Source organism: Seriola lalandi, unplaced genomic scaffold (genome assembly GCF_002814215.2).
Source record: "Seriola lalandi dorsalis isolate HSWRI2012SDOR001 ecotype SW California unplaced genomic scaffold, Sedor1 jcf7180002054297, whole genome shotgun sequence".
In the NCBI taxonomy this organism is placed as follows: Eukaryota; Metazoa; Chordata; class Actinopteri; order Carangiformes; family Carangidae; genus Seriola; species Seriola lalandi.
This window is the reverse complement of record NW_019524850.1, coordinates 31951-51153: the sequence shown is the minus strand read 5'-3', so window position 1 is coordinate 51153 and position 19203 is coordinate 31951. Positions and strand designations below refer to the sequence as shown.

The window sequence follows — 19203 nt, the reverse complement described above, 5'->3', positions numbered from 1 at the left end:
GTTGCAATATCTGTCACATATCTACATGGGACAGCTTTAAATAATGTATTCATGCAACGCTCTACACACTAAAAACCACTCAGTCAAAACAGACCCAGTTTGCGTACTACCGGGTTATTTACCCAAGCTATGGTTTGGCTGCAAACTTACATGTCACTGTTTGTTTGTCATACGCACAGTGGTGGAAATTAACTGTGTACGTTTACTCACGTACTACACTAAAGTACTAATATGTAGTATCTGTACTTTACCATTGTATTCACACATTATGATATTTGATATAAAGTTGTATATGTATATACTCCCCTCTGTTTAAAGGGAAATATTGTAGCCAACTTATTACTACACTTCATTTATCTAACAGATGGATTAAATAATAATTTATATAACATTATAAATCAAGACTTTGCAAACATATACAAATATATGAACAACTTTAAAACAATGATGCAATGTAAAAACTATTAGATAAACTAACTAAATTAGTCATTATGCTTTTAGTTGATTAGTCAATTATCAAAAATTCCCGAGCAACTGTTTTTAACACTGGATAATCATTTAAGTAATTTTTCATGCGAAAATGAAATGAATCATTTCATAGTTTTTAACCTTTCAAGCATGATGATTTTTCTTTCTCTGAGCATTTATCATTATTGTCTTACATTTTACAAACCCGACAATAAATAAATTGATCAAGAAAATAACGAGCAGATTGATGCATAATGAAAATAATCATTAGTTGTGGCTTTGTATGAAAAATAGTAAAAAAAATTGTTCCACCTTAAACAAGAGTAAAATTCTACTTACACATTAATGCACAAGTAACAATAATCTAATGATATACTGTATAATAGGAAACATACACTGGCCATTTCTCTGTAATGAGTATTTTTGATGAGCAGGACTTTTACTTGTAACTGAATATTTTTAGAATATGATACTGGTACTTTTACTTAAGTAAACAATGTGCATGCTTCCTCCACTATTACATATGCACATTGTTTTGTACAGTTAAAAATAAAATTGTGACATTTATAAGGTAAAACTTGAGTTGTTGTTTCTAACATTGGGTCAAAAAACATATTTTAGTTTGGGTAAATAAAACAAATATGGGTCAAAACCACTTATTGGGTAAAGTTAACCCAGTATTGTGTTAGCACTATATTGAATCAAACTGGGTTACATTTTGACCCAGTGATTTTTGGTTGATTGAAGATAAACCGAGATTCAAAGAGAAAACCGGCCAGCCGTAAGCCATAGACACTGTTTATCTGATTTTCACATAATGTTATCTAAGGTTATAAATAAATGTATTGATTCACTCACATAAGCAATTTTCGCCCATCTGAAAAAAAGGAGTCAATATGCACCTTGCAGGGACATGATAAGAAAGGATCATTTAAACATACATTTGTAATAATGGCATTGTTCTCTTCTTGAATGGCTCGCCAATGTATCTTGTATTGCAGGTGCCCAAGGCCTGGCGCTATGGGGCTGTAGTCATGCAGTATGCTGGAAAATGAAGTTTGACCTGAGGTGGGATAATGCGACCTGGTATGAGATCACTCATTTTATCTGCTGTCAGGTATTTTCTTTGAGGCCAGCTCAATGAGTCAGAATCTTTGATCATGTATTATTCAGTTCTTGAAAACACACATAGAAATATGTATAAGCTAATACCGTGTCAATTAAAAATACACAAACAACTAAAAACAGCACTTTAGAATACTGTCATATTTGGTGGCCTGGCCTGCAGCTATAGTAAAAGTGTCGGTGTTATATACACTGACACTTTTTGTGCCAGTGAGACTAAGAAAAGTATTTCAGTTCTTCAGCCACATATGCAAATGCAGTCTTATTATTAAATACACACAGGGTCCCCACACTTATTTAAAAGTTCAATTCTAAAACATTTTCATAACTTCATACTGAATTTTTATGACTGTACTAAAGCGGTGCCGCAATGAAACAGCTTTTACAGATCCCCATGACACTGAAAATGTATTTTACTGTAAAATAAAACTTAAGGAATGAATAAAGTGGGATTTGAATTTTTGGGCAACAGGATTCCGGGGGAAGGTCTTTTAAGAGAGAAAGTCTGTTGTCTTTACTCCCAACATTTAATTTTCTCATTTTCAATTACTGTGCCCCTGTTGACCTATTCAGAATTTCTGGGAGGTTCAGGGAAAAATGCTGTAAAGAACTAAACCCTCAGTGACAATGGCTTTAGTTTAATTGCAGTTTAATAGGAGAGATGTGTTGCATTTGAGCCAGTTCTCACATGATAGCGACCAGTGACATCTAGTGGTACAAAGATGATATTAAGCATAAGTGGTATGACTGTGTGTTCTGAATTTTGACTCATTATTTTATATCAGTCCCTCAGGAAAATTACTTTTTATTATAAACAAAGCGGAACCATATTAGTTTATATAACCATTATTATAATTGTACTGGAAGGAACAAGGGCAGGTTTTGGATGATTGATGAACAAAGGCCATTAGAGTTACAGTTGTCACATAATTTGATAATGATAATAATAATATACATAAAATAACCATTAAAATACCAAATTTTAATCTGCAGATATGCAGCAAAGGTCCAAAGAGTCCAGTAACCTCATCCAAAGTAGAAAATCATTTTTATCAGTAATAGCCCGTATACACTATGTCCTGCAGTCGAACCTGTGCAGTGTCATCTTCCTACACTCACTAAAATAGATTCATAGTCAGCAAGTTCATCCATCTGTTTCATGTGCTGTTTTATCGTCCTGGCTCATTTTAAGTTCTACTGCCTCTTCAGAAGTCCTCATCTCCACAGCCACAGCCTGCCTCTGCTCCTCGTCCAGTCTCTTGTAATTGTAGTAATGCATGATAAAGAAAAATATGCCAGGCACCAGCATAAACACACCACATGCATAGTACATGTATTTGTAGTCCCCGAAAATATCAACCAAGGCTCCTGAAAGAGAAGATACACACTTCATTGGTCACCATTTTACAAAGTCCTCAATTTTTTTTATACTGTATGTAAATGCTTCCATGTGGCTGTGAATTTGAAAACCTGAAATTGGAGGTCCAAGAAGCACTGGTCCACACTCGACAATGGTGACGAGTCCAACTGCACTGGAGAAGCGATGAGCTCCAACAAGGTCCATCAGAACTTCAAAAAGCAGGGCAGAAACCATCCCAAAAGCCAAACCAAAGAAGACCGCATAAACGACCAGCCCCATATATCCAGATGCCAGTGGGCACAAAAGGTGACATATACCATTATACGAAACAGCAAAACTGAAGAAATATTGGATTCTTGGCCTAATCCACTTGGTGTTGCCAATGAGACCAGTTGCTGGTCTGATAAACATGTCTACCAGTGCAAAAATAGAAAGCAAGAAAGCTGCTGAATATTCATCAATCCCTTGATGTTTGGCATATGGTGCCAAAAAAACCACAGGTGCGAAAAAGCCAAAAAACATGACCACATTACCAGTGAGATAAATGAGGAAACCCCGGTGTCTGAAAAGTGACAGATCTATGAATTTGCGCACGTGGCCCTGACTCCTACTCTTCTCACTTTGGTTTTCTTCAGTTAGGAGGTTAGCCGACTGTGCACTGGTGTCCGCAGTAGCACCTTCCTCAGCAGCTGCCCCGTTACACAGGGGTGGTTCAGTCTTTGGTTTGGGTTGGACACTTTTGTTGACTGGTCTCATCAGAGCACCAGCCACACAGCAGTTCAAAACAATGGATCCCAGGATGAGGAAGCTCCCTCTCCATCCAAAACAATCAAACAGAAACTGATTAAGAGGAGCCAGAGTGGACAGAACAACCGGACTTCCTGTCATCGCGAGCCCATTCGCCAGCGGCCTTTTGACCTGGAAGTAGGTACCTATGATCGTCAGGGCTGGCTGCAGGTTGAAGGCGAGGCCGAACCCTGGTGAAAAAATGATATGGTTAATTTAACATTATAAAAAATTGATAATGCTTGGGTGAACATACAGTGAAATGAGAATAAAAAACTTGTCATGCTGCTCTCTTGTCAAGATTAATACCAATTTACACTGAGATGGTAAAATCATTTACAAAATTAAATAACAGAATCAAAATTTATTGCCTGTGAGGAACGCATGTAGATACTTGACTTCCCATCTTCATCAGCAACAGATTAAGCAAAAAGATTTTCAGTCTCACACGTTGACTGACGAGGAATTCAGGTTTTGTTTTGAACTACAAACTGCATCATAAAGTACACCATCAAGAGAGCAGTATTCTTTTTATTCTCCCATAAAACCTTCTTGCCCACATTGCTATAGAAATTCAATTTTTTTAATTCAATTTTACCTGCAATATGTTATATTAGAGTTTGTTATAGATGCACTGTTAGAGGAGCTAATATGAATAGAATTTAGATTATGAATTAGTCTGACGCTGGAACAAAACTACAAATTATAGGCTATGAGTAAATTCAAACAATTTGTACTTTTATTAGAGTTGATACAATGTGTTAATTTTAGAAAATGTAACTGTAAATATTTTGATAATCAATAGTCATCTTCAAAGAAACATTTTCTGTTTCTCAGTTATGGGCCTTTGCTTCTTGTCATTTGTGATAATAAACTGAATATCATTTGGTTTTGGACTGTTGGTCAGATAAAAGAAGGAATTCGAAGATGTTACCTTGGCTTTTAGGAAATTGTGTCTGAACTTTTTCACTACAAAAAGACATTTCATAAAACAAATGAATGATTAATTAAGGAAATAATCTACTAATCTAATGAAAATAACACAGCCCTGGTTATCATTTCTGACATATTTTATTTTATATCCTTAGTGGTCCAGTATGTTTTATTTCAAGAGAAAAGTCCCGCAATTATTTCCTTGTAGCATTCCTTTTTGTGCCCTAGTGCACCTCTACTAGATTAAAGGTTAAGTTTAAAGTCTGAGAGGTTTGTTTGCTCACTGTTAGTAACGTGTAGTAACATGTGGTCTGGAGCACATGTGGATTTTATAAATGCATTTGCTTTAGCACGACATTTTCAAAAACTGAGGTCTGACCCAAGTCTAATAATAGCACCATTTTGACTGGACATGGAAATTTCATTGCAAATTACGAATACAAATTACAAATTTATTACAAATATTGACACATTGCAAAGAATGGCCAACATTAACCCCACACAGAGACACAAACAATCCTAGTGGACTGGCCCTGAAAGTCCTCATGAATGTGAGTTACGCCACAACCATTGCATCGTCCTGTGTCAGCCAGTCACAACCAGGCAACGTAAAGCAAACATTACAGAGAACAGCAGCCGCCTCAGTAGTAGAATTACTCAAGTAACATCATATATGATTATTAATGAAAAAAGAAAAAATGTTTTACCTCCAATTACTCCAACACAAAGATACAGATGCATGATTGTAGTGCCAAAAGAAGCGAGCACCATGGCAGCACTAACCATCAGCCCACCGACCAAAACCACAGGTCTGCTGCCATAGCGGTTGACTAGTATACTGCTCACAGGTCCTGCACAAAGGAAAGAAACAACTCATGTTTTGGGTATTTTGCAAACGGTTGGTTAAATAAAGGACAAAAAGTTAGTCAAACTGTTCATTGCATATGTTATGTGAGAATGTGCAACTTCTTTTTCTTTTAAATGACTTTGTCAAATTTGATGCCACCGACCTCCTGCATACATAGACGCCAGCATGACTGAGGACACCCAAGCAATCTCACTGTAGGAAACTGAAAAATATTCCTGAATCTCCTTAAAGTAGATGGTGAGGGACTTGGGAAAGGCATAGGAGAATCCTATGGAGATGAAAGCAGCAAAGACGACAGCCCAGCCCCAGCCTCCATCTGGTGGGGTGTAGCCTAGATTGGTTGGTGCTGCAGGGGGCATGATTGATTCACCAGCTGGGTAGTGGGAACAGGTAAAAGAAGTGAACAGAGTATAAACAACTGCACATTTTCAAAATATATACAGTCTGCATAGCACAAGAGCTCACCTCTGCACAATCCTTGAAAACGTATTGACCAGACTATGAACTCTGCTGCTGTGCCAGGCTTTGGTTGTCTCCCTCACAGAGACCCTGCTGTAAGGCCTTTGATCTCATCACGTGTGCTTGCATGATAAATACAAGTGACCACACAGACACAAAAAAACACCAATAGCCTTGCTAGAGACAGTGACCTCGGTGTATGGTGTGTGTCTGCTTGTGTGTGCAAGTACTGCGGATGGGCTTGGGCAAAATGCCAAAAATGTTGTATTGGGGTATATCCTGTGATGATAATGAATGATAAATGAATGATAAAACAGCCAGGTGGAGATGCCTGTTTTTAATTCTAGTGAATTACATACCTCACAAATTAAGGTGATTGATTTGCAGTATCAGCAGCAATGGTCTGTTGAAGGAATAGCTATCAGGGTACAATCTCTGAGAGTTGACAGTTTCATTAAGAATAAAATTTCAATGAGAATTCAATACATCAAATTGGTATCACCTACAAACCTGATAAAGCGCATAGTTTATCTGCATTGATATAACCAATCACATTTATAAATTCAGTTTCTTCACCAATGCCATTAGAAAATATGATATATAGTCTCTACTATTAGTTACATTGATTCAGTCAGGAACAATGCCAACAGTTCAGCCCCATGCTGACTGTATACAGCAGTTTCATTATTTCCCCAAGTAGCCAGAAACCAACCAGTGCTATAGAGCGGAAATGGCAACAATTATGATCATTTTTTGAGCAAAATTGCCAAACATTCTCTGGTACCAGCTTCTCAAATATGACTATTTGCTATTTCCATACTTTTTTACCACAATAAACTCAACAAAAGCCATTTGAATAAGTGAACTTGAGCTACAGAGAATGATGATGGACATTTTTCACTCTTTTCTGACATTATTTTGACTGAACAATGGATGAATTATCAAACAAAATGATTGTCAGATATAGTGGTACTGAAAATAATTGTTAGTTGCAGCCTTCCTTCCTCCTATTATGAAAAAAAAAACCCTGCTTGAGGTTTTCTTTGTATTAATTACTGGACACAGGGAAAATGGAAGCAGTTTGATATAACAACAAATGACAACAGGATAAAGTAAACAAGCCAGGTCTCAAAACTGGGGCTACAAGATAAAGGGATAAAAGATGAAGAACCAGTAATAGTTGAGATTGTACTTAATTATATATTATTATATAGACTGGAATGACCTGGGGGCCCTGGACAGTTTCCCACTTTGCCTGATACCACAAACTCAGTTTTTAGTGCCACAACAATCCCTATCCTTGTGCTACTATATAAAAGTGATTCCATGCAGTGAAGAAGACAGATTTGAAATTGGATTGGTACTCAGTACTAACAGATATCCAGAGTTTAGGTATCAGAATTGGTATTGGAGGAGAAAAAGTTGCATTGTGCAGTGCATCCTTAAATTTCTGTCCATATTCTGAGAAATATGAGATGCACAACTGTCCTGGGTAGTTCCGACTCATCAATTTTTTTTTACAAAAATGTTGAAACAATTTGCATTATCAGTAGAGCTAACACGATTTTTCTATTAATTGATTAGTTGATTATTAGAAAATGTATTGGTAAATATGATAAATAAAAATGAAGCCATGTCTTTTAGGAAATTGTGACTGACCTTTTTCACTATATTTATACATCTTATTAACAAAACACTTAATTAACTGATAAATAATTTGTGGATTTATCAGTAATGACGATAATTGTTAATCACAGCATGTATTTTATGTATCAGACAGGACATGTGTTGTGAAACCTGTCACTTTTTATATGCTATTTGCTCCTCTGATAATCTTTAAAGTTTATACTGGGGTTTTCTGTGCATAGTCTAAATGAGTACCTACACCTGATCTGGCTAGTACCACCTTACATCATTTTAAGATGGAAATAATTTTGTTAGTATTCAACAACAGCATGTGCCTTGAGTCCTAGCCACAGATTTGCCGTCAAAGCCTTGTGGGACCTGTGGTTATTAAATGCAAACAAAATAAGCTGTATTTTATCTTAATGAAATCTTCATTAAAAAAGTAAGTTCAAATAGTTGTTAATTGGCTGTTATAGTAGATTCCATTTATCTTGAATATGAATATGAGCAGACAACTTTTAGTGTAAAGCACATTTACTCAATTACCATACTTGCAGTTTTGGTGTACTTGTACTTTAGCCTACATGAGCATCTGCATTTTAATTCTCCTCCACTATTTCTGAGGGAAATATTGTACTTCTTATTCCACTGTGTTTCTCAGACAACTGTAGTCACTTGCTATTTTTCAAATTAAACATTTACGCTAAAAAAATATATATAATAAGCTATATTATAAGCAACAAAACCCTCTGCTCCTCTAAGATTTTCAGATGGTTTCAGCAACTGTTTGATCCCCAGAAATGTATCCATATTTGACAAAAATAAAATATTAGACACAGGTTTATGATATATATATATATATGTATATATATATATATATATATATATATATATATATATATATATTTGGACAAGCTAATAAACTCCCCAAAATGGACAGAAAGCATCGGTATCACATGATTATCCGACAGGTTATTTTTTTATAAAAATGGGGTTGGACTACAGCGTAGTTCCTCTAACATTTGACTTCGAAAAAGTAGCGGAGTGAGACCTCTCGCACCAGTCACCACGCCTTTTTCAGTCACGCGTAGCTGCAGTCTAGCCGCTGTAATTGTAAATGTACAGCTTGAATTAAATTATCTTTATGTTACTAAAATGCTGAATATGAGGATTATATCTGCTGCAACGTGAGAGGTCTCTGTCGATCGTTTGTGATAAACGGCATCAGAGGGCGAACTCTGTGTTACTCAACCGCTTGGGTAACACATGAATGGTGGCTGGTTACGTTAGCTAACACCAGTGTTTGCTACGCCAAAGTCAGATGCTACAATAGCTTAGCAACGTGTAGCCTCTATAGCTAGGTGGATTCATTGTATGTCGAGATGTTTTCCAGAGTCAGAATATGTTTGGCCAGATTGAGCACTGGTGTAAATTCAGTGGCATCTGTAAGAGTGACACCTCAACTCTGCAGACATCAGCATCGGACATTCAGCTCTGAGTCTGCTGCTGTCAAGGTGAGTTCCCTCAGTGTTTCTGCTAACCTTCATCAGTTTTCAGTATACACACAAACAATGTCAAAAAAACTGCCTAAAGTATAAAAAATAAAAGTGGTCATTATGCAAAATGGCACATTTAAGACTGATGTATATATATATACTGATGTGTATATATATACATTCTGCCATTGAACTGCAGTTTCAGGAAATGGTGGTATTACAAACTTGAAAAACACAGATCTTGTATTAGTGAAGACTTGTTGTTTACAGTAGTAGTAGTAGTAATACATTTACTCTAGTACTTAAGTACAGTTTGGAGACACTTGTACTTTGTTGGGTATTTTCATTTTATGCGGCTTTATACTTTGACTCCACCACATTTCAGAGAGAAAAATTGTACTTCAATACATTCAATGCAATTCAACACATTTATTTGACATCTATACATACTGGTTACTTTTCAAATTAATATTTTACATATGAAATCTAAACTGATTATAAACTATGATGAACTACTATTGATTAAACTACCCAACACTTTACAAAGCTGTGGAAATAGTGCCACCACAACCAGCTGACATGGCCCATTCTGCCTAAGGAGTACTCTTACTATTTGGTCGAAACAGAAAATTGAAGACACCAGTGCTGTGACCATCTGTTCCCTGCTCTTGTTTCAGGTGCTGTATGATGGGCTTTGTCCCATATGTGTGACAGAGATCCGGTTCCTCCAGTTTCTGCAGAGAAACCAGCCAGGGAAAGTGGATTTCGTTGATATCTCCCGGCCAGGCTATGATGGGGGGAAATTTAAGGACATCAGCTATGAGATGGCCATGGAGGAAATGCATGTGATTGATGAGAAAGATGAGGTAAGTTCCCGTTCCACTGACTTTACTAAGACTGTAATATTCTGTATGCCAAATTGCCATTTTGGAAGACTTTTTTCAGATTAGTCTAAATTTAATATTATGCTAGGTGGCTAAATGTCTGTGTACTGGCAGGTTCACCGTGGGATCCCAGCATTTGCAGTCATGTACGGTGCGGTGGGTCTTGGTTGGTTGGGGCGCTTCATGACGTGGTCACCTGTGAGGCCATTTATGGACCAATCGTATGCCATCTTTGCAAGGAATCGTTTAAAGTGGACCGGACGTGCGGAGGAGTGCACCACAGGACGCTGTGAAAAGAAATGACATTGACTCTTGACTACAGAAAGAAGAAAGTATGTCTAATTAATTGTGAAGAAGAACTGGATAAATACTGCATGGTTAGTCCCCTTTAGCCTTTGGTTTATCATGAACCTTTCTGGAAGAGTTTGTTACTGTTTTTCTGCTGAAAGGAAATATTGGCTGCTGGATTAAATGTGTTTGCTGTGAAGATATTATTTAGTGCAGAATGTCTTTGCTTGTAAGATTGTTAGTCTCACTTGATATTCTTCAGTCAGTTCAGTTAAAACAAACCAACATCTTCGGAGAGTGATACACAAATGAAAATGATGACAGTAATAGATGGTTGCAAAATATAAGCAAAAACACTGTAAAAACAAGTTTCTGCAATTTCCTGAATATTAAAGATTGATTCATAATGTTAAGCTCCATATTAAAAATTCAAAGAAATGTATCAAAAAGAGTTTGATTTCATAAAACAGAACAACAGAAAATAGAAAAAGAAAAATTGAACCATAATAAACATAACAGCGTGGAGAAAGAGCCTTTCATGATGTACTCTATGGCAAATATACAGAGATGAGACTAAAACTCTCTGAAGCAAAGTACAGTCAATTTCCTGTGATACACAGTATGTCATAATGAAGTTCATTCAGGTTTATTTGGATAAAACTATCAGGAATCTGCCACTAGATGTCACTGTAGGTCTAAAATTATATCAACTCTGAATGTGAGTGGAAAGTTCAGTAGATTCTTACTTATAGTATCTGAGTGAAATCATTGTTAAGTCATTTGGACTATAAAGGAAACTCAAAAACCTGAACTGACTGAATTAGCATGATATTTTTAATCTGAATCACTTCTCGTAAGTAATTTCTGTGAGCTGGGTGGACAGAGTCCGACACTCAAGCCTCAGCCTCCTGGTGTGAGCTTGTTTCATCAACAATACACTGCGGTGCAGAACAGTGTGTGCTTGTGAAAGGTTATGAGTTGTGGCTATATGACACTAATGTTTACAAAACACACTGTGATTCAAGGCAGACACTTTTCAGGCTGATTTACATATTTTTTATATTTTGTTTTTCTTTTCTACAACAGCAATCGTAAATGACTAAAATGTATCGTAAGTGAGTCTTTAAATTACAGCCTGCAAATTACTGTGTGATTATTTAATTGCAGGTATCAATAACATACAGTCAAGCATTACTGAATTTTATAATATCCATATACCACTTCAGTCTTGTATCATGTTTACCATGAGGCCTGTGCACAGTTTCTAAGAATTGAAGTGCGTCACAGACCTGTTTGTATTGGAGGGAGGTGTTGTCTGTGTGTGGGAATGTGATTTGCTGTCATGTAAGAAGCAGCTAACATCGCCTTACTGAGACCCTTAAGTTATCTCTCCCTCCCTAATTTTAGACCTGTGCTTGGCAGTCAGCAGTGACAACACATGACCCCTAAGCTTGTGTGGTTTTCCTGAACATTGGTCGAGCTGGCCCACCCCTCTAGCTCAGCTCAACCAATAAGATTAGAGCTCTGCACGACAGAAGGATTGAATTAGGTGTCAAAACATAGTAGAAATAGTGTTTTTGACTGTCCGTCAGAAGTGATGTACTACCTTTATTACAAAGGACAGAAAATTGGTTGAAGAGGAAGTGTAAAGAAAGAAGAACCAGGTGCTGTTTCAGGTAAATCTTCAGTGTGTGCTTTTATCAGATACTTTCTGTCAAGGTTAGAGGAGCTGTAAGCTACTTTAGTTCATGACCTTCCCATACTGAAGTAGAAAACAACCATAGTAGATGTTTGACAATTGCACACCTAAGGTGTTTGCTTTTCTCTCTGTGAAGGCATTAAAGAAACAGTGCTTGTGTGCATAGGTCAGTGTTTATAGATGTACCTTATTTTAAAAAGGAATATAGTAAAAACATATGTGTTTGGGATATGAGCACAACTCATTCATGTATATTCTTACATTTTTATCCTATTGCAGATATCTATTGACAGAAGGCAGAGACTTTATTACAGGCCGTGTAGATTGTTATTTGCCCTGAGGTTTCATGTTACATTCCTGAGGGTACACAGTACCAGGAAACAATATTTGTGGTTGTTGTGGCACATGATGTTTGTACAGTCTGATCAGCTCACCGTGAAAGTATGCACTCTCCCTTCAGAGTGATTTGTTTATAGAAGTCAGCATGTGCCTCTGCCCTGAACTCACATGCAGTGAAGATATTGATGTGGCAACTTTCCCTCATGCTTCAATACTTTTGTTTTTTCTCTGAACTTTGTGCTTACTGTTTTGCAGGGTAATTAATTTGTTAAACCCTTGTTTTGTGGAAATTAATATATTTAAGTTTATATAACTTGGTTATCTAGTGTGTGTTTTTTCATAAAAACATTAGACATTTGTGACAGACCTTTTTGGCCACCATGAGGTTGACATTTGTTGTTTAGAGTGAAATATCTTGACAACTATTGGATGGTTTGTCGTGAAATTTGCTCCATATGGTTAAGGTCCCTAGAGGATAAATTTTAATGAATTTGATGATCCTCTGACTTTTTCTCTAGCATCATGGCCATTTTTTTCTTTCAACTTTTTAACTTATTTATGAAACATGTCAAAATCTTTTTGGTGGATAGGCAAAAAATTTTGCACAGATTTTCATTTTGCCTATACTAATAACTGTAATAACTTTGAACCCCTGACCTTTTATCTATCACCATCATCAGGTCAAATTTTCCAATACAGAGACGTTCCCATGAACCTCAGCTGTACCTTGTTTATCTTAGCAAATGTAATCATGCTAATGCTAAGATGGTTTACATTATTCCTCATAAACATCTGTATTGTCATTGTGAGAATGTTTGCATTTAGCTCCAAGCACAGCCTCCCAGAGCTGTTATCATGGCTGTAGACTAATGCTTTAATGTATTTGATTTTTTGTTGTTTGTTTTTTTCCTAGATTCTTGTTGAATATGCTCCTGTGGCATAAATCAATGCAGGCTCAAGAATGATATTTGGACTTTGATTGATTGCTGCTCACCACATCAGGTCTAACATGGGTCGCTACCTCAGCACCAACATGTGTTCTGTGAACAGGACTTTGAGATCATACTGCAAAATTAGGTACCTTATGAGCCTTATCAGAAGGCATCCACATCTAGCCAAAGCGCCGCTCTGCTCGGATGTCCCCAGATATTCAGTGCTGTCACCTCCTCAGCTTTCCAGATTTACAAGAAAAGCCAATTTTAAAAGTTCAAAACACAGTGATACAGGCTCTACCTCTTACCACGTCCTCAGAAATTTAAGCCAAGAGGTGAATCATCTTCAGATTGTGCGTTTTTACTCATCCTCTAATAGGGATGTATTCAAAGCCATTGGGGTCATTGAGGAGGCTCAGAACAGTTTTCATTCGAATTCACTGCGTGAATGTCTTGGTCAGCCATTTAATAGACTGTCCAGACACATAAACATTTATTTCAAGAGGAAGGATGTTGTACCTCTAACTGAAAATGCCAGTTTCATTGTCGCAACTCCAGAATATCTCGGCAGGTCACAGAGACGTAGTCAAAGTCAACGAGCAACCAGAGAACGAAATGTATCTGAGGGCAAAGACACAATGCAGGTCTATAAGTCCAAAGACAAACAGCAGGGCTCAGGAACAAGTCCGTCAACCCAGGAAATGTCTGGACTGCAATTATTTCACATCAGCTCTTTGGCAACAAGATTTGGTGAGAGCTACAGTTACGTCGCTAATCACATTAACTCAGTCTTTTCCCGAGGTTTTGCAAAAGTTGAATTGCAGGAGAATGTGGAAACCATGTCTTCCACCAGAGGGACACACAGGAGACAGCAAAGGAGAAAAATGCAAAACACTTGTATTCTGACCTCTAAAGAAGCTGAAATGCCCTTAATAAAACCCAGTGCTGAACAGGCAACAGTGGAATCTAACAATCTCTACCTTCACTTTGCAAGACACATCAATAAATACTTTGGTGCCAAGGTTACTGATGAAGTTCAGAACAGGAGAGAGCACCTTCTTGTGGAAAAAAATAGCACTTGCAAAAACTGCTCAACAAAATCTGCCTCACAAACTCAAGGTGCTACTTCACAGCTGAAGCAAGAGGCACCTATCGTTCCTGAAAGTGAAGGCCTTTTCCACAGCAGCCATATTACAACTAGCTTTGGGGAGAGCCATTTCCAAATGGCAAGTCACATTAATCAGTATTTCAAGGGTCAAAGGGGACAGGATGAGGATACTGAAAACCTTCTAATAAAGATGGACCTTGGATCCGCTACCTCTGAGAGACTTAAGACCGTCACCTTTATGGACTGCCTTCGCCATCCCACGAGTGCCATCCCTGACTTGCTGGGTGCTTATCTAAAGCTGAGACCGTTGACCCAGGCTAGTAAGCCCAAACTTGCCATGACTTCACCAGCAGCAATATTAAGTAAAAAGGTGAGTTGTGGTCACATATGAAGTGACTTCACATTGATCAAGAATATGAGAAATTTAAAATATGAAAAATTGTCTGTTAGTTGAGAAAGTTGTATATTATGTCCCTGGCATGTCTCATTTGCCTAATTTCATTCTGCAAGTAATTTCTGGTTGTATTTTGTCAGCTTGTCTTGAGTCGGAGACAGGCAGAGGAAATCACACGTGGATTGATTGGCAGTCTGGGACTTGCTTCATCTCCAGGAGCTCTGATTGCTTGTGTGGAGGCACTCAATGAACACCTTATCCGTTACCCCTCCTGCAAAGCTGTAATGTGGCAGGTCTGTTGGAGGTGAAACAATCACATTTCTGAAAGAAACAGGTTTTACCCCAGTCAATTCTTAAAGATTTTTCTGTTTCCAGGAGAAAATTGCTGTCACATTGTTGAGAAAGCGACGAAACTACAGAGACGACCAGGTGCTTCAGAGTGCTGTTAGAGAAACCTTGGCTCTAATTGGCTACGTGGATCCAGTCAAAGGTTGTGGCATTAGAGTGCTTTCAATTGATGGTGGTGGCACAAGGTAAGTGTAAGAAAATCAAATGAATGGTTTTCTTTCCATGCTATAGCCAGAACTAGAGCTTCAACTTGCAACCATTTTCATTATCAATGAATCCAACAATTCTTTTCTGAATTAATCAATGTAATGTTTTGTCTGAAAAAATGTCCATCACAAGTTCACAAAGCCCATGGGAACGTCTTCAAGTTGCTTATTTCATCTGGACAATAGTCCAAAACCCAAAGATATATATTTTACTAACATATAAGATAGAGAAAACTAGCAAAGCCTAACATCGAAAAGCTGAAAAGAGTGCCTATCGGACATTTTTGCTTGAAAAATTACTCAAACACAATGGTGGGAGAAGTACTCAGATCTCATTCCTGAGTAAAAGTAGCAATACCACATTGTAGCACTTATACTTCAAGTACCAAAGGTGAAAGCACTCATGTAGAATGACCCATATCAGAATAATGTTTATTATAATATATTGTTAGGTTATAATTATTGATGTATTACTGTGCACATCAGTTTAAGAATAAAGTTTAAGATTAATTGATTATGACAATAGTTCCCAATAAATGTGATATGTGATATGATGTGACATTTCTGATAAATGTATCAACTAATTGTGTCAATTCAACACAGAACCTTGTTTAAAATGGTCTCTGTCCTGTGTGCTGTTTACAGTGAAATATATAATGACCAAAACACATCACAATGTGTGTATTATTCTTCATATAATTAGTATTTTGTCTTTGCCTTTTACAGAGGTGTGGTGCCTCTGCAGGTGTTAAAGCTACTGGAAGATGAGACAGGGAGAAAGATCCACCAGCTGTTTGACTACATCTGTGGAGTGAGCACAGGTGACAAAGAACAACAAAAAATTACAATATGATGGATTTTCAGCAACATCTTGATGCTTCCCAGTATGACTATAATTTTGTGTCTCTCTTTTCTGTCTCTACATGTGTTTATTAAAGGCGCCGTTCTAGCCTTCATGCTGGGTCTGGCCCATTTTTCTCTAGAGGAGTGTGCTGACATGTATCGTCGATTTGGCTCTGAAGTGTTTCGGCAGAACCCGCTGGTTGGCACCATGAAGATGGGCTGGAGTCACTCCTACTATAACACTGAGACATGGGAGACAATATTACGGTATAGATTCTAACAACACTATACATGTGCTTCCAGTGAAAAATCTCTACACATCAATACGATCCACAATACAATCTGCTCTGGCTGAATTTTCTGCTTTTATCCTATTCAGAGAAAAGCTGGGAAATAGAGTACTTATTAAAACAGCCAGAGAGGAGTCAAGTCCCAAGGTAAGAATATTGCAATCACAGTAGCAGTTGATTTTATGATCAAAATTATCATCAGACTCATAGCACTGGTAAAAATGAAGTTGGATTAATGATGCACAATGAACTGTAATTAGCAATAATTGTGGTTTTAACCAGTCAAATTTGAGTTGGCACAGGTTTAAGAGAGGGCATTCTTATTATCTGCTCAGGTTTCAGCAGTAAGTGCTGTGGTAAATTGGGGTACCAGTCCTAAGGCCTTTGTCTTTCGCAACTACAACCACAAACCAGGCTCTCTCAGCCGCTACGCAGGAGGCTCAGCCTACCAGATGTGGCAGGCAGTGAGAGCATCGTCAGCTGCCCCAGGATACTTCCAAGAGTTCCCTTTAAAAAGTGATATTCACCAGGTAGGAGATTACATTCAACGTTTTCAGTGGAAGAATCAAAATATATTTATATGTTGAAAGGGGTCAGTCGTAGTGATGAATTTACAGACAAATTTTCACCTGAATCTGCAACTTGCCCCAGCTTAACAGAGCTTTACAGTGTCCAAACCACAACTTTAATGTTTTTGTTGTCCTCTTGTTCTCTGCATATGGCCAACCACACCTTAATAACCTGTACTGCACACAGAAGTAATATTTATGATGTAACTGAAAAAAATCACAATACATCTCTCAAGGAAAGAATTAAATAAAACATAAATGTAGGATGGGAAAAAGTCCTAAGACCCTTACCTGCTCTCTCAAAAAACACAGGCTACCCCGCTTTCCACAAAAAGAAAAAAATACATAAAATACATCTTGCTAACCCATCTAATAAATTTAATACAATCCTTAAATGAAATCAAAACATACAGTAGGTGCTTTTATATTACACTTCTTAATAAAGCTGCTAAGTCTTGTTGTTTGTTTATATTCAAGCTTTAATGAGTTAAACCAAGAGGAAGAACACATTATCAGAAAATCAGAGTCAGTTGAAAGCGCTCTTTGTTTTGTCTAACATGTACAATTCAGAGTAGATCATTACTGAACAAAGTACTTGTCCTGTTCACTTGTAGATTTATTTCTTTGTCTCTTTGTAGGATGGAGGAATTCTCCTCAACAACCCCTGTGCCTTGGCCGTCCACGAAAGCCGTCTGTTGTGGCCCAATCAGCCCTTCCAGTGTGTGTTGTCCCTTGGCACAGGTCGCTATGACAATGCTAAGAGGGGTCCTGCCACCTCCACTAGCCTGAGGGCGAAAATCAGCAATCTGATCTGCAGTGCCACTGACACTGAAGGGGTTCACACCCTTTTAGATGACCTGCTTGCTCCAGACGTCTACTTCCGCTTCAACCCCATGCTGAGTGGTGAAGTGTCCCTGGATGAGAGCCGACCGGGGCCCCTGGACCAGTTGCAGAGAGACACCCAGACCTACCTGGAGAGAAACCGGCCCAAGCTGGCCAGGCTGTGTTTGGTGCTCGGGGCAGAGCGCTCAGCTGCATGCAGAACTAAAGACTGGATGAGTGAGAGAGCCTGGGAGATGAAGCAGAGATGGGTATGAGTGGGTATAAGCATATTCAATGCACAGATGCACACATACACAGGCTGTGTACAAAACAACAGAAACAACTTGAAGTACAACAGCCTGTATGTAAATACAAATTTGGTGAAATGCACAATATGTTTGCTGTTGAGACCTCGACTCAGAAATCATTTTTAGCCATGCTAGCAGTGTTGCTCTATGGATGACAATGTCAGTGTGTTGGTTAGTCCACCACTTTGTTTCAAAGGATTATCAATCTTGAATAACAACAAATGGACCACTGTTATTTAGATATTCATGTTCCCCAGATGATAATTCCTAAAGGCTCTTGTGATCCCCAGATTTTTCCTTTTAGCACCACAATGAAAGTGAATTTTGCAGTCTGATGTGAAATGTCTCAACAGCTGATGGTTGGATTGCCATGCACCTTGTTTCCACTTTAGAGGAGGTGGAACAATCATCATCACTTATAAGTGATTTTTGAATTGAATACAGTACAAAGAAGCCAGACGTTTGCTGAATCTTCTGAGCTTCATCAAATTAGTCAAGATCATTATAAGATTGTATTGTAAGAAGTTTCTGTTTTTTTCCGCTCCCTGGTGTCTCTGTACCAGATCAATACAATGTTGGCAACAGGTCTCACATACCATTCAAGTGAATGGGAAAGTCTGTCCAAATATTTTGACTGATACTGTACATATAACATATTGTTTTACTTCTATACATAGATGCACAGAACAAACATGCACTCGAAATAAGCACTCTCATGCACTTTGTTTAAAACACTTTTCAGTGTTGTTGACAGCAATATAAGTTATATATAATGCCACATTATGTTTATGTATGATGTTGTATGATTTTGGCATTAAATTAGTATATGTCTAAAATAAATTTATATTTATGAAGACTTGTTTCCTTGTCATTTTATTTAAACTGTTTTGTTTACTGAACATATAAAATGTCTCCACTTCAACCCATTAAATGAACCACCCTGGTCTTGGCAAATGATTTATCAATGAAGGAGAAGCCATCCAGTCACTTGAATGTGATGGGTTAAATCCCCCCCATGTGTCTGGAAGCTGTGCCCTCCCTGTCCACAATAG

The 19203-nt window shown here is 37.7% G+C and overlaps 3 protein-coding genes across 4 annotated transcripts; 2 read left to right on the top strand and 1 right to left on the bottom strand.

The window, feature by feature from the left end:
• Positions 1–2225: 2225 nt before the first annotated feature.
• LOC111654981 (monocarboxylate transporter 2-like) lies at positions 2226–6164 on the bottom strand. Its single transcript, XM_023406188.2, has 5 exons — positions 6006–6164; positions 5683–5913; positions 5380–5523; positions 3064–3930; positions 2226–2961 (listed from the first exon to the last, which is right to left on the bottom strand). Exons 2-5 carry the CDS (start codon positions 5897–5899, stop codon positions 2738–2740), a joined length of 1452 nt encoding a protein of 483 aa, XP_023261956.1. The 5' UTR covers positions 5900–5913; positions 6006–6164; the 3' UTR covers positions 2226–2737.
• Positions 6165–8667: 2503 nt separating this feature from the next.
• On the top strand, positions 8668–10496 carry LOC147819128 (uncharacterized). Its single transcript, XM_087173984.1, has 3 exons — positions 8668–9139; positions 9799–9987; positions 10120–10496. Exons 1-3 carry the CDS (start codon positions 9008–9010, stop codon positions 10306–10308), a joined length of 510 nt encoding a protein of 169 aa, XP_087030110.1. The 5' UTR covers positions 8668–9007; the 3' UTR covers positions 10309–10496.
• A 346-nt stretch (positions 10497–10842) lies between these two features.
• LOC111654996 (calcium-independent phospholipase A2-gamma-like) lies at positions 10843–19005 on the top strand. 2 transcript variants are annotated; one of them, XM_087173983.1, is made up of 9 exons: positions 10843–11957; positions 13245–14741; positions 14906–15058; positions 15141–15298; positions 16046–16140; positions 16258–16429; positions 16542–16599; positions 16788–16982; positions 17660–19005. In XM_087173983.1, the coding sequence occupies exons 2-9, from the start codon at positions 13341–13343 to the stop codon at positions 18116–18118; spliced, it is 2691 nt and encodes an 896-aa protein (XP_087030109.1). In that variant the 5' UTR covers positions 10843–11957; positions 13245–13340; the 3' UTR covers positions 18119–19005. The 2 variants fall into 2 exon arrangements, with proteins under 2 accessions (XP_087030109.1, XP_023261980.1); XM_023406212.2 differs by having other exon boundaries at positions 10843–11969.
• Positions 19006–19203: the final 198 nt, after the last annotated feature.